Below are 14,964 nucleotides of genomic sequence, written 5' to 3'. Positions count from 1 at the left end.
ATAGCTCAGGTTCCAGTGGGGAAGTTCAGTAGTAAAGCAGCAATGCCATGATGCTGTTATCATGGAAGACTCGGGTTTTGTGTAGTGGAGCAAGTAATACATTTGAATTTGGTCCACAGTTTGTGATGTATAAAAGAGGAGCCGAAGCTGTTCTCAAATTCATCTCTCTAAATCAGTGATTTTCAATCTTTTTCATCTCAAGGCACACTGACAAGGCACTAAAATTGTCAAGGCACACCATCAGGTTTTTGACAATTGACAAGGCACACCATGCTGCCAGTGTGGGGCTCACCTCCCCATTGGCCCTACTAATAAATTATCTTCCTCCAAATTCCTGTGGCACACCTGTGGACCACTCACGGCACACTAGTGTGCCACAGCACAGTGGTTGAAAATGGCTGCTCTAAATGAAAGACTGTGTTTCATGCAGTTGACAAGGCAGTCATTTAACACGACACTGCTAATGTCTATACACCTCTAGTTACTGCTAGAGTCCTATAAATATTACTACTTCACCTGTTAAGAATATTCAACCAGGCACATAGTGTCTTCATTCAAAATTGTGACGGGAGAGCTTACAGTAAAGCTTGTCAAGAAGAATGGCCACATATTGGAAGTAAAAACAGGACTTTTGCAGGAGGCCTTTGGTAGCTTCACCAATAGACAGAACCATATTCTGGCCTAAAAATATTGGTGCAAGTTATGGCATTCGGTTGAGAGGTGCTTAACCAGTTGCATAAAACTGTTTTAATACCATCATGTAAATTTCAGTAAGACTATAGCTGCAATCCTAACCACACTTTCCTGAGAGTAAGCCCCATTAAACAAAATAGGACTTACTTCTGACTAGACCTGGTTAGGCTTGTGCCCTGTGAGCAGTTAGGCCAGAGGATAAATTATAGGAGCCATTATTGTGTTGTAATTGGTGCAGGTCAAGTTATACATTGTGTGGTTCTGAGCCACTAGGGCTGCAGTTCTCAAACATGCAGGGAGTCTGAGGACCGCGGTAAGTCTTTGCAGGGGAGGGGGGAGGTGGCGGGGCCGGGGAGAAGGCAATGGAGCCCTGCAGATGCTCCTGCAAGGCTCCCCGCACCCCAGGGAGGCTGCTGCAGGGACTGGTGAGTAGATTCCAGTCCTTGAAGGATCCCTTAGTGATCCTGGGGATCATATCACTACCCCCCATGACCCTGCCCCTTAAGGGGAAAGAGGCCAGGGCCCTCTGGCTAGGGCATGCCCCAGTTTGAAAAGCCCTGCCCTAGGGTATAGCACACTACAGGTCAAAATAAAATAAAGCCTTGAGGAAAACAATTAGGACATTTAACATAATCAAAAGGGTTTTCTTAGGTGTGCCCAAAGGAAGAGAAAAAGAAATGAGAGGGTGGATTGCTGCTCGATAAGGATGGCCAATTGGTGTCTGGTGTCAAAGAGACAGTGGAACTGCTTAACTCCTACATTGCTTCTATCTCCTCTCAGAAGGAGGATTGTGCAAATGTGGATGCTGGATCATTGGCTGATGGTGGGGGGAAATACATACATCCCCACAGAGATAATGAAAACATGAACTGCACATGTCTGGAGATGATTGACAGTTAAGAACTACCATATTGGTCTAAATAAATTTGTCATTTGGACCAGATGAAGCACGTCCTAGAGTACTAAAGGAACTTGCAGATGTATTCACGGAGGCTCTGTCAATTACCTTTGAGAAATTCTGGAAGATGGGGGAGATGTTGCTAGACTGGAAGCAGGCTAAAGTAGTCCTAGTCTTTTAAAAAGGAGAAAGAGAAGACCTAGGAAACTACAGACCAGTCAGCCTGACTTCAATACCAGGAAGATATTCAAATAAATGATAAAACATAGTCTGCACACATCTGGTTAACAACTGTTTGATTATAGAAACCAACACTGTTTGTCAAAAATAAACCTTGCAAGACAATCTCATCTCCTTTTTTGATTGGGTTACTTGCTTATTGGACAAGGGAATGCTGTGGATGTAATTTATCTCAACTTCAGTAAAGCATTTGACAAGGTTCCCCACAACAGCTTAATTGGCAGGTTTGTAAAATATAGGCTAGATTATACCATTGTTAGGTAGATTCTCAACTGGTTGGATGACAGTAGACAAAGGGTGCTTGTCAATAGCTTCACATCAACCTGGAGGACTGTTTCAAGTTGAGTGCCCGGGGGCTCTGTCTTAGAACCCATTTCTCTTTAACATCTTCATCAATGACTTGGATGAAGGGATACAAGGAGGCCTCATCAAATTTGCAGATCACACAAAGCTGAGAGGAGTAGTAAACATGGTAGAAGATAGCAGAAGTCTTCAGGAAGACAGAATGGAATACTGGGCTGAAATGAATAAGATGAAGTTCAGCAGGGGCAAATGCAAAATGTCTGCACTTATGCAAAAATAACCAAAGGTGCAGGTACAGAGTGAAAGATACCTGGCTTGGCAGCACAACATATGAGAGGGATCTTGGAGTTGCAGTGAGTCACAAGATGAACATGAGTCAGCAGTGTGATGCAGCTGCAAAGAAGGCTAACACAATTTTAGCCTGCATTAATAGAAGCGTAACTTTCAAGTCACAAGAAATAGTGGTTCCACTTTGCGTTGGTCAGACCTCACCTGGAGAACTGTGTCCAATTCTGGGCACCATACTTTAGGAAGATGCAGCCAAACTGGAGCAGATTCAGAAAAGAGCAACAAGGATGATCAGAGGGCTGGAGAACAAGCCCTAAGAGGAAAGGTTGAGGGATCATGATATGTTTAGCCTGGAGAAGGCTGAGAGGGGATATGAAAGAAGGAACAAATTTGTTCTCAACTGCCTCTGAGAGTAGAACTAGATCCAGCAGATACAAACTGCAAGAGAGGAGATTCCGCTTGGACAGCAGAAAAGAAATTGACAGTAAGAGTGTTTTGGCAATTGCCAAGGGAAGTGGTGGGTTCTCCCTCACTGGAGATCTTCAACAGCAATCTGCTGGATATGCTCTAGGACAGGGGTGCTCAATAGATGGATCGCGATTTACCGGTAGATCGCGAAGCAAAATGAGTAGATCGCAGAGTGCCGACCCCCCCCTTCAGGTGCCTCTGGGAGGAAACGCCGGGAGTAAGGCCCATTGTACTCAATGGGGCTTACTCCCAGGTAAGTGTGGCTAGGTTTGCACCCTCACAGCCTAATCCTAGGCATGTCTACTCAGGAGTAAGTCCTGTTATACTCAGTGGTGCTCAAGGTACACCAACATACATTGTACACATAAATGTTATATGTTATGATGGCGCGAACATTGTAAAAAAAACTCTGGTAGATCTCCGGGCCTTGCTGGGTTTCAAAGTAGCTCTCGAGCCAAAAAAGTGTGAGCACCCCTGCTCTAGGAAGATTTCCTGCTACAGGCAGGGGGTTGGACTAGATGACTTTGTGGGTCCTTTCCAACTCTGACTCTATAAGCAAATGGAAGAATCAGAATTAGGTACAAATATAAACATTTCCCTGATGAAAGAAGGGTTGATATACTCCATGGGATATGAATTAATTGAGAAATTAAATAGCAGATGGAAGCCTTTGCTGCACAGGAAATGACTTTAAAGGAAAAAAGATGGTAAAATCTGGGCTGTTTAATAAGGACTCTGCAGATGTTGTATGGGGGAACAATGTATTAAAAGTGATGGTATTGCAATAAAAAGCAGCATTAACATTCACCCGTATCTCTGCGACGTTTAGGTTGTTCAAGTTTAAACTTGGATCTAAAATAGATTGACAGAGGGTCTATGTTCTTGATCCACCCAGTCTGAATATTTATAAAGGTCCTTGTAAGCTTACTTGCAAGTCTAGTCATGCATTCAGAATTTATTCAGCACAACTGAGCCCATATCATCTATTTGTTTGCCTGTTTGAAGCCCTCTTGAAGTGTCACATGTCTTCCATTTTGTTGATATTTTTAAATCTTTTCCTAAGGTGTGAATAGGGTTGCCTCTGAAAAAATAAATATGTAGCTGAATCTGGAAAAGAAAGAACATCCAGACCGGAGATCTGTTGTTCCTGAAAGCTTCATTGTTTTGCTGTGTTAACAATCAGAAGAACTTTGATGTTCATCATTGAAGCAAAATGCTTCATATTTATTCAGGAAAGTTCATTTCTTCTGGTTCTGAAAAACAGTTTCTATTTTAATCTATTAGGACACATTTGTTTTGCTTCTCTTCTCCCCCCCCTTTTCCCTCACACATTAGTGGGTTAAAATAAAACAAGAAAGAGATGAAGAAGGAATATAATGTATAAATAAATGCACACTACTTTGCTTAATTCTTTTATGCTAAAACCATTAACACTTGAACGAAATTAAGCCGTTCTTGTTGTGAAGTTGCTGTTTGTACAGTAATGCTGGTATAGCAAATTGTTTTTTATAACCTGTCCAAGGGATGGAAGGGCAAGGATTAAAAGAAATATTTCTCATGCTGTCCTGAACGTGTTGGAGGTAGGGTGCGATCAAAATGTTATAAATTACAGAGGGGTAGGGTGTGAGCCTGCAGCTAACAACAAAGAGTCCTGTAGCACCCTGAAGGTTGACAAATTTATTTCAGTAGAAGCTTTCATGGAATGCATTCCACATCAGCAGATGCATGAAATGAAAGGCTAAGCAGGCGGGGTGGGTGCACATGCGACACTCAGCAATAGAAGATTTTTTTTTTTTACAAAAAGCCCAGCAGATTGAATTAGCAAGAGGAAGTGAAGCAAGACTGATATGTAACAAACTTAAAATTATGCAAGATAAGCACAGTGACAATTAACAATAAGTGGTAACAGCAGCTATGCTTAGTCAATTGATAAACTTGTATGTGATAAACCCAAGTTGTGATTCAGACCCCTTCTTGTGATGGTGTTAAGTCTTATTATAAATTCTAATTCCGATTTCTTCTTATGTGATCTCCCTTTGAAATTTTTTCTGTTGGAGGACTGAGTCACCAAATTTGCAGTGGAACAATTTTTGGAAATTGACATGTTTCCCAGCTGCTTGCTGGACCTTGCCATTTATGATGTCACGTGTTTGTCCATTTATTCTTTATCATAGAGATGTATTTGTTTGTCCTATGTAGGCATCGGATAATAGTATATATTGCAGTCGAGGATAAGCCAATGAATGAGTCCCTAAAAATGCAGCTGTCATTATTAGGTTCTGTAATGGGTATTGTTTGGATATCTATAGGAACAGAGTTGACAGTGTGACTTATGGCAGGGTCTGGTCAATCTATTTAGGTCTCAGTTATATAGTTTCTCATTGCTGGTGAATAGATTTTTAAGATAAAGTGGCTGCTTGAAATGAAAGATAGACTTACCACCCAAGGCTTGTGCAATAGAGGTGCATAAATAAAACCAGAGAAAGACCTCATTGCCCTCTTAGCTATCAGCCAAAATCACAAACAATTTAGCCAGGGTAATCTGTGCTTCATTTCATGAATGTAAGGCTGCAATCCTAAACATATTTATTGAGGAGTAAGCACCATTCACCTTAGTAAGATGGACTTCTGAGTGAACATGCTTAAGACGGCAATATAGTCCGCACTACCACAAATTTAAGATTCAAGGCCAAATGCATATTTATCTTCCTAAATACTTAATGTTGCACTTGTTACCTGCAAGATAAATGTCCTTACACTGTTCTATCACCATAACACTGTTTTTTCCCATAAATGCAAACATGTAGATAAGGCATGTGGCTCTAAGCATGTGGCTTTGTTCAGACATTTCAGGTGCAAGACAAAACGTGCCTCTTCACGACCGATCCTTGGGGCACACCATTTTTCACCTTGCACCATTGTGAAAATTGTCCATTGACACCCACTCTCTGTTTCCTGGTCTTCGACCAGTTCTTAATCCATAAGAAGTCCTGCCCACTGATTCCCTGATTGCTGAGTTTCCTCAGGAAAACCTTCTCTCCCCCTAATCCTGGCCACCTTTCTAAGATCATAACAACTCAAGCATCATAGTACAAACAAACAAAAAAATTACTCTGCAGTTTTTCATTGCTGCAGGGTGTGATTTCTTAGGAGGTTTGGTCCAAAGGTGCATGAAGAAATAGACACACACCCTTTTAAAAAAAATGTCCATTCTACTTGTGACCCCTTCCATTTTTATTTTGACAGGCATTCTTTTTTTTGGGGGGGGGGGGTTAACTTACAGTGCTTTGCTGTCCTTGGGCTTAATACGTTCTTGGAATTTAAATTCATAACAGAAGTGTTTTTCGAACGCTATGCACAGGATAGTCCTTTAGAGCAGAAAAAGAATATGTGCTTTAATTTTCTTAACAACTGAAGATTGGCTTTCCTCATTTTTGCACTAAGTCATGTTTACACCCAAGAGAGGCTTTTTATATTATCAGCATAGAAATGGCAATGGTTTCTTCATACTTCCTTCCTTCCTTCCTTGCCATCCTCCTGTGGCCTAACATGTATGACCGAGCTTACATAATGCTATTGTCATCACAGTGGTTTTTGCAAACAGGAATAAAATGTTTGAATGCCTGTTAACTACATAAATACAGGGAGCTTAAAAAGGGGGAGAAGGGCAGAGAAAAGGAAGTTGTAGGAAGGAATTCTAGTTACATAATATGAAAGAGAATTTAGACCAAAGAACAGGTCACATGGGAGGGAAGTGGAGAATTTAAATCTCAGAAAATGGGAATGCAAAAAGTGAAGAATAAATGTGAGGAGTTTCAGGAAAAGAGTGAGATACGAATCCCTTCATCCTCACCACCTACTAAAACAAATAATACCTGTAACTGTATTTGATCATACTCACTTGCTTCTGAAGGAGACAGTCACGGTTTGGGCAGTAAGCTCCTCAAGACTTTTTATTAGTTGTGCTGTAAAATGTCTTTGCCACTGAGACATTAAATAGTAACAATAATGCTTTGAATCCTGTGGGGAATAGAAATGGAGACTACTCAAACCAATCCTTGAAATTATTCTGCTGAAACTTGTGGCATTCTGCCAAGAATTTAATCATGATTGCAGTATGTGGAAGGTAGGGATCCCCACTAAATAGCATGTGTGTTTGTACTGATGGTATTGAGCAAAGAGAAGCATGCTGTTCTTATTTCTATGATATAATTAAGCCCCCAACTTCACTGTGTGTAGTTGTATAATTCAAATAATCTAAAAATGCTTATTCACCTTCCTTAAGCCCCCTAGTTGCCATAAGGCAGGCTGCTTCTTCTCATGGGCACAGAGATGGTGTCCCTCGTAGGGGGCCACAAACCAAAACCAGCTCTGTATCAGTCAAAGGAAGCAATATGTTCCTGATCCAAGGGATAAAGATACAGGTTGGGTCTCATTATTTGGGAGGGTTCAGTTCCCAGAACTCACATATATGGAAAAAAAATCACATTAAAGCAAATCCATTTAAAAAACCATGTCCCTTGCTAGGCAATTTAAAAACAACCTTGCTGATCTTTGTGATGTAAGACAGAGTTATTAGGCAGACAATCCATCAATCAGTCTCTCTCCAGGCGCTTAGAAACACTCTGAACCAGCGACCCCTCTCTTCACCCAGAGTCCAGAGCTGAGAAAGAATGCAAAGCGATTTTCTTTCACGTGCTGAGGGGAAGGGAGGGGTCACTTGCCTTAGAGTTAAGCTGTTCTAAGTACTTGGAGAGAGAATGATTGATGGATTCTCAGCAGGCTATTTTAACGAGGCTATTGTTAAAAGATTTCTTTCCTTTAATTTAAGGGCCCTTCTCACTGCATTGAGATAAAACCATGACTGAAAAATCCATGAATAATTAGGTTATACATGTACTTTCATATATTTATACAGTACAATAAATACAGTATGTATTCCAGTAATCCTGAAGGCCCTGGGAGTGATTTGTAACCTTCACACAGGCAGAAACAAAATCTTGATTTGGTTGTGGGGGGAGGAATCAACCTACTTCTGTGATTAGGTGGGGAAAAAAACTGCAGGAGAAATTATGTGACCTGTAACTTCATAGGCAGAGGGACATCATAATGAGAAGACTTTTAGAGTAGTCCAGTGGTTCCCAAACTGTGAGCTAAGGCTTCTGGGGAACTGCAGAAACCAACCAAGAGAGCCACAGAATACTCACCAAAGAAACCTGCCACCCTATACAATGTATAGGACTGTAGCCCTAATGGTGAGCTGCGGCCAATGGCCCAGTAGGTCAAGGGAGCTGCCAGTCAAAAATGTTTGGGAACCACTGGCATAGTTTACATCTGCTAGGAAGAACAAGAAACATTCAGGTAATGAGATTCCTGATTTTTTTTTTTTAAAGTTTATGTTCTATAGACTAATAACCAGCATTTCTCATTTCAGTTCATCCATCTCAGGAACCTGGCTGGTTGGAAGGAACCTTGAATGGAAAAACAGGATTGATTCCAGAAAACTATGTAGAGTTTCTATAACTATGGACACATTTCATAAACAACACTGCTGAGCATTACATGGTATCCATGACAACTGCTGATTAAAGTATTGTAGATTATTTGCTGTTTGCCACTGTGAAAAGCAAGGTGAAGGTCTCAGATACCTGTTCAGATGGATTTTTATATAAATAATAATGTATGTTCCTTATGTAACGTATTGTTTGCGCAAAGACGTTGCAGAACATGGTGAAGAGGAAAAGGAGAGGATCAGGGGCTTCAGTAGAGATTACTTCTGCTAGGAAAGGTGTGTTCCCACTTCAAAATAGTATTGTGTTCTAGTTCTAGAAGACAAGTTTATTAGTGGGTGGGGGAATGTGTGGGTGGGTGTGAATGTGGCTGAAGAGAAATATGATTACTTGATCCAGGGCCCCTTACTAGCTGTCATTTAACTTCTCAGAGCTGGCTGTCCCATGAGGCTGATGGAAGTGGTTGGCTCAGACACCAGATTGGGCAGAGATGCTCACTGCCCACACACCTCCACTGGCATCTGAAAGAGGGGAAGATGAAATGTCTTCAGCACTCTAGTCCACCATCCATTCTGCAGTTCCTTCTCTTCTCTCCTTTGGAATCCAGGGAGCAAGAAGAGGAATGGTGACAGCAGCTGGTGCAATACAGGTCAAAGAGAGCCTCATGTAGTGCCCCCCTCAGGCAGCAGGAGATCTTGACCCAGCCCTGGAACTACTTGCAAAAAACAAAGGGGTCGCAGGTGTGCCTCCTTAGTTTCCTTATGTGCTGGCATCTGAGGAAAGTTGGCTGGACAAAGAGTTAAACATGTACAGCTTTCTTCTGACTGGCAAAAATTAACATCTGGCTTGCTGAGAGGAAAGTACATCTGTTCCTTTTCTCTTTAGCAGGTGAATGTCCTGATCATATACCATACATCAAGCCACTAATGGCTTTCTGATGCAGAGATTAGCCATCCTTGAGAGGATTCAATCCATTCTCAACACATAAATAATTCCTCTAATGAGAACCACATCACAATGTACACCAGAAACAATGCAGCAGTCGCATTACAATAATGCTTTTAACATTTTAATGTCCAAACATGACATGCAGCAAAATTTGAATGTTCCTCACAGTGCAACTGTGGTACATTGGATTCTAAATAACTGTCAGCAATATGAATGAAATGATGTTATGGGCCAAATCTCACTCGCAGCACCATCCTGTGCATATTTGCTTGAAAGTATGTCCCAAAGTGCTTAATGGGTCTTACTCTGAGGTAAATATGCATAGGATTACAGTCTTAATGACAAGTTTTTAAGAAAACAATTTATGAAGGATTCTGTGTAAAACATTTGCAAACAAGCATTTCCTTCCTAGAGGGCAAGAGGTACCTTGTGTAGAATAGCACACACACTTGCTGACTTAATGTTGACACTTAGTAGCACAAGTTTGTAGAAACAACCACCTGTTAATTCAGCTGAGCATGTGGGCCATTCCTGTTTCTCGTACACAGGTGACCAATGTCATTCACAACAGCAGCTTCTCAAGATGGTGTCTCTTGCTTGCTTTGTAGTCTGTTATTGTTGTCAAGTGTGCAGTACTCGCTCTACACAGTCAACTCTTAGAACTGTAGATGTGTTGTGTAGTCAAGTCAAAACTCTTAAGCACACATACACATGAAGTTTTAGAATGTGTTCTTTTTCACCTCTCTGTTAATGATGCCTTTCAACAATGCCTTCCTCAGTGAATATCTACTTGGGACAGATTCTCCCTTGTTCTAATTTGCTCTCCACATACGTTATATATTTTTCTGCATAGCTGTTGATTTTACATTCAAGGAAAGCTACATGAACTGGTAGCCAAACTTCCTGGATATCCTGCTTGTATTTTTTTAAATAGAAAGTTTTGACTTTGTCCGATGGGAATGAAAGGTGGGCCTACCTGCAGAAATAGCTATAGGCACTTTCTGATGGACTATGCTCCCGCCCCCCAACCGCTGCATTATCATAAATTAGTGGCCATAGGCTTTTTTCTGCTTTAAAATGTACTTCTTAATTTAATCCTAAATTCATGAGTGGTCATAATGCTGTATGTTTTCACTGATTGTTTGAAAATTGAGGTGTATATATATCATAATTTGAAATATTGTGAGGTAAAAGTTTTTATATATTCTGATTTTTAACAGAGGTGTAATAAACTAGGTATTCAGTGGACATTTGAAACCTGTTTAGATAAAGGCAAGCACAAATACACACATTAATATGAGAGAAAAGAACCTTTCCTGCCCACCTTCATTTTTACACCTATTTGGTGAGGCAGCTGGTCTTTGCTTCTGCATATGTTTGGTTTTCATGAATTAGTACTTCCTGAGTGTCTTTGAAGAAGAGAAGCAGGTGCTTGTACCTATTGTGTTTTCCTCATTTTAACGCTCTGTTTACTGAACAAGTAATAGTAATATGGTTTGTATGCAACATTCATCTCTTTTTTTTTTTAAATTTGAGGGTGTTGCTATTTTGGATCATACAGAGGATATATTCTATTCATTTTACAAATACATGAATGTCTTCCTTTCTTCTTCTACAATACAATGGGACTCCATTCCTAGTACCCAATGTGTGGATTGTCATAAACGTCATTTTTTCAAATTTTGTTTACTTTCTGTTTTTCCGTCCCAAAACATCAGGGAACTTTCTGAAGTGACTTTAGAAATATTTTCCCCTATTTCACTGAGCTTCCCAGTTTAGTGGAGGCGAGCTGAGGGCTTTTCATGTTCATGCTTTCAAATAATGTATCATTGTGGGATTCTTTGTGGTAACTTCTAATGCATGCGCATGCAGTCCTTGAGGCTGAAATTTGACATGAAAAATTGATGTGGAGGAAGAAGACTTTCCCACTGCAAATAGTCTGAGTCTGTGTTTAAAAAACACAAAGCCCCTAAAAAAGGAATCCCAAAACTACATAAGATGTGTAGGTCTACACATTGTCATTTTATGGTACTTGTCAATGTCATGGAACAACTCTGGCTTCCTATGATGGAAGCTCCAGTGGCTGCTCTGACTCTTCAGCTCAGCGTACTGTCAAGGCGGGACAAGTGTATTTCTTTTTTAATTTATTTAAACCTATTTCTGTCCTACCTTTCTCCTCTAAAATAAAGGCACGCAAGGTGATTTACAATATTTAAACACACTTTAAAAGTACGATAACATAATTAAAATCAAAAGCCAAACAAAACAAGCTCCAGTGAAAAGGGAACAAAAAGCATCAAATTCAAGCATTACAGCTGGACAAAAAAGGCAGACTAAGGCCCCAATCCAGGCCAATGCACACTGGCTCACTGCCAGCACACACTGTCAAAAATGTGATCAGTCGGAGTGCCAGGCAGCGGAAAGGTAAATTGAAGCAGGGGGGAGGCAGGGAAGAGGCATTCCAGGGTGGGGGGAAGGCATGGGGAGAGCAGAGCAGGAGAGGGACTGGACCAGCAGAGCTCAGCTCCTCCAGATCCACACCCCCGTGTCAGGCCTCCCAGCCTGACATGAAGCGTCCTTATTCTGCTCCAGCTAAATAGCCAATGCAGAGTCAAGTAGCCCCACTGCAGGGCTGCTTCCCTTACTTGGGGGAAGGAGGTGAATGTTTCCTTTCCCTGAGAAGCCACCACCATCTGCCCAGTGTGCTTAGGATGCTGTGGCGGCCGTTTTGATGCCACTACAGCCCTGTGCACCGGGCAGCTCATGATTGGGCTGAAAAACAAGTGTCCTTAGCCCCACTGGAATACTGATAAGGTAAGGGGACAATGTCAACTCAAGGGAGGAAGTTCCACAACTTTGGGTCTACCATGGAAAAGGCCTTTTCTTGAGTCACCACCAAATGAGCTCCAGATAATAATGTTTCCCAAAGAAGTGTCTGTCCAGATGATTTCAAGGGGCACACTATTTCATGTAGGGAGAGGTAGTCCTTCAGAGACCCTGGATGCAAGCTGTGTTGGGCTTTAACCCATTTCTGCCCAGTCCACAGGTGTGCATGTTTGATCCCTGTTGCATTATTCATGCAACGTTGGGCAGAAATGGCTTGAATTGCTTCGTGGAAACAGAATGACAACCACTGCAGCTGCAATAGCAACAATGTAAGAGTCATACCATCTGGCCCTGGATCAGGGCTGGCTCATCTATGGGGGCTATCTGAAGTGGCTGTCTCAAGCAGCAGATTGGTGGGGGGGGAACACCCATCTCGGTCCACCTACTACCTTCCACTGCTGCCAGTTCTCCTTCCACTCCATGGATTAGAAAAGGAAGAGAGGAATAGAGAGGAAGAGGAAATGTTGAGGGTAGGAGAGTGCTGAGCTAGACCACTGGAGAGCAAGAGGAGAAGAAGCTGGCAAATCATCAAGTAAGAAAGCAACATTGGGCATACCGCCTCAGTTTTTAGGAGGTCTTGGGCTGGCCCTGTCCCGGATATAACATGTGCAGCCACATTTTGTACCAGTTGCAGTTTCTGAATGGTCTTCAAGGGCAGCTTGCACAGAACACATTACAGTAATCCTATGTTAATTTGGTGACCACCATGGTCAAGGCTGTTTCATAAAGGTTTTGAGACTTCAAAAACAAACAAACAAAAAGGTTTTGAGACTTCAACATATAGCTTTCATGCCTCATTAACAACTCACAGCCCAATCCTATGCATGTCTACTTATAAGTAAGTCCCACTAGCGTCAATGGGACTTACTCCCAGGAAAGTGTGGATAGGATTGGGCTGTCTTCACCAGAGCACTTCACCTGTAAGTGGAAGAAGTTTAGATTTGAACTTCTAAGCAACTGAGAGATGGTCTGAAGAAAAAAAAATTCTTTGTTACCCGTCCTTTTGTTCAACCCTCCCTTGGAAGCAGTCCAGTTTAAATACAACAGTAGAGTGGCTCATGGGGTAGCAGAAGAGAGCATTTGATGCAGACCTGGGATGTGGTCACAGGGTTCCAAGTTGGTCTGTACCTGTATTTTGGGGATCTCATTAAGATGATGTTTGCACAGCAACATTGGAAATTTCCTTGTGGGAAGGCTCTCCTAGCCCAAGCTGGATTTAGTACTGTTGACAGTATGATGGTTAAATAGCAGTGAGTAAAGCAGCTGAGACAGTGGCCTTCAACATGTCAAGAACTGGGACCCACCGTCAATTCCAACTTGCAGCATGAAGACGATATTCAAGAGCTCATTGGGTAAGAGGGATGGGTAAGGGAACAGCCATTGTTCCTCTTCTTTTCCTGCCTGCTGGCAGTCAATAAGCATATGCTGCAGCTATATATTGTTCCATCTTTCCTTCTAGGGCAGTGTTTCGAAACCAGTACAGGTACCACCGTTGGTATTTGAAGTAGTTTCTAGTGGTTCTTGTGGGACCCGGTCATCTGCTGCCCAACAGTGAGACCAGCAATTTGAAACAACAAACAGCAGTAGGAGACTTGGCTCAGTGGGCAGAGCTCCAAAGCCTGCTTTTCATGTGCTCTATAAAGCCCTCCTGCCCACCCTGAGCCTCTTACTGGTGTCTGTCACATTGCATCTGGCCTCTCACCCCAGAAGTAACTGGCACTGACATCATTACCAGTTACTTCCAATGGTACTTCCAGTAGGCGGACCATGCAAAGTGGAACAGCAGGGGACAAACATTGAGAAACTGTTCTAGGGCAGTGGTTCTCAAACATCTAGCACTGGGACCCACTTTTTAGAATGGGAATCTGTCATGAAGTGATGTCATGACCAGAAGTGACATCATCAAGCAGGAATATTTTTAACAATCCTAGGCTGCAATCCTACCCACACTTACCCAGGAGTAAGTCCCATTTACTATCATTGTTAGAAGAATATACATAGTAGCCTGTTAAACAGGCTGTAACCAACAGGTCTGTAACATTTCCCCAAATGCAGTCACATACCATGGTAGCATCAAGTCTAATATATTAAAAATAAAATATTGAAATGTATGGGGACCCAACTGAAATTTGCTTGCAACCCACCTAGTGGGTCCTAACCCACAGTTTGAGAAACATAGTTCTAGGGCAATTGGAAAGAGAGGAGGGGCAGAGCGTGGAATGGCAACAGTGTGCACTCAATTTTGAAAGCTGGAAAGAGAGAAAAATGGAGCAGTGCAGTGGTAGGTAGGAGGCTGAGAAGCCCAATGAAGATGGGGGGGGGGGAGGCTTGGCAAAAGCAGCTCCTCCATTGTCATAACCTCCTGCAGGATTCACTTTATCTAGGACACTTAGCTCTAGGTACTGCTCAAACTGAGCCTCAAAACAAAATAGCTGCCCTACCTCCTAATCCAAGGGGACATTTAATGCCAAAGAATCTAGAATGCTCTCCAAAAGCCAGGTGGAACAGGAGTTCATTTTAAAAGTTCATTAATTTTTCTTTTTATACATTTTTATCAGGTCCATTTGGATCCTATTAGGATGGTTCTTTATCAGGGGCATCATACTTTGGGGGGGGACGACTTTTCATTTGTCTCTGTTCTGATAAAAATGTGAGCCAGCAGCCCAGGAGTGATGACCGTATTATTATATGAACAAACATATTTCAGGTAGACATTTGTATGGCAATCTT

The 14,964-nt window shown here is 41.9% G+C and overlaps 1 protein-coding gene across 4 annotated transcripts in view; it reads left to right on the top strand.

Annotated features, from left to right (window-relative positions):
- The window catches only part of ARHGAP26 (Rho GTPase activating protein 26), a 311,057-nt gene extending 300,029 nt beyond the window's left edge, over nt 1-11,028 (top strand). For 2 of the 4 annotated variants that reach the window (XR_010793663.1, XR_010793662.1), the window contains 2 exons: nt 8,325-8,678; nt 8,832-11,028. Coding sequence is in view for 2 of the 4 variants with exons in the window: in XM_066613312.1 (XP_066469409.1) it covers nt 8,325-8,413 (89 nt within the window). In the remaining 2 variants the exon portion in view is untranslated. The other 2 variants (XM_066613312.1, XM_066613313.1) reach the window with 2 other exon arrangements.
- The last annotated feature ends 3,936 nt before the right edge of the window (nt 11,029-14,964 follow it).

The sequence above is a fragment of the Tiliqua scincoides genome, chromosome 2 (genome assembly GCF_035046505.1).
Source record: "Tiliqua scincoides isolate rTilSci1 chromosome 2, rTilSci1.hap2, whole genome shotgun sequence".
NCBI classification, from domain to species: Eukaryota; Metazoa; Chordata; class Lepidosauria; order Squamata; family Scincidae; genus Tiliqua; species Tiliqua scincoides.
Note: the sequence above shows the minus strand (reverse complement) of the source record. Positions and strands in the feature narration are given on the sequence as shown.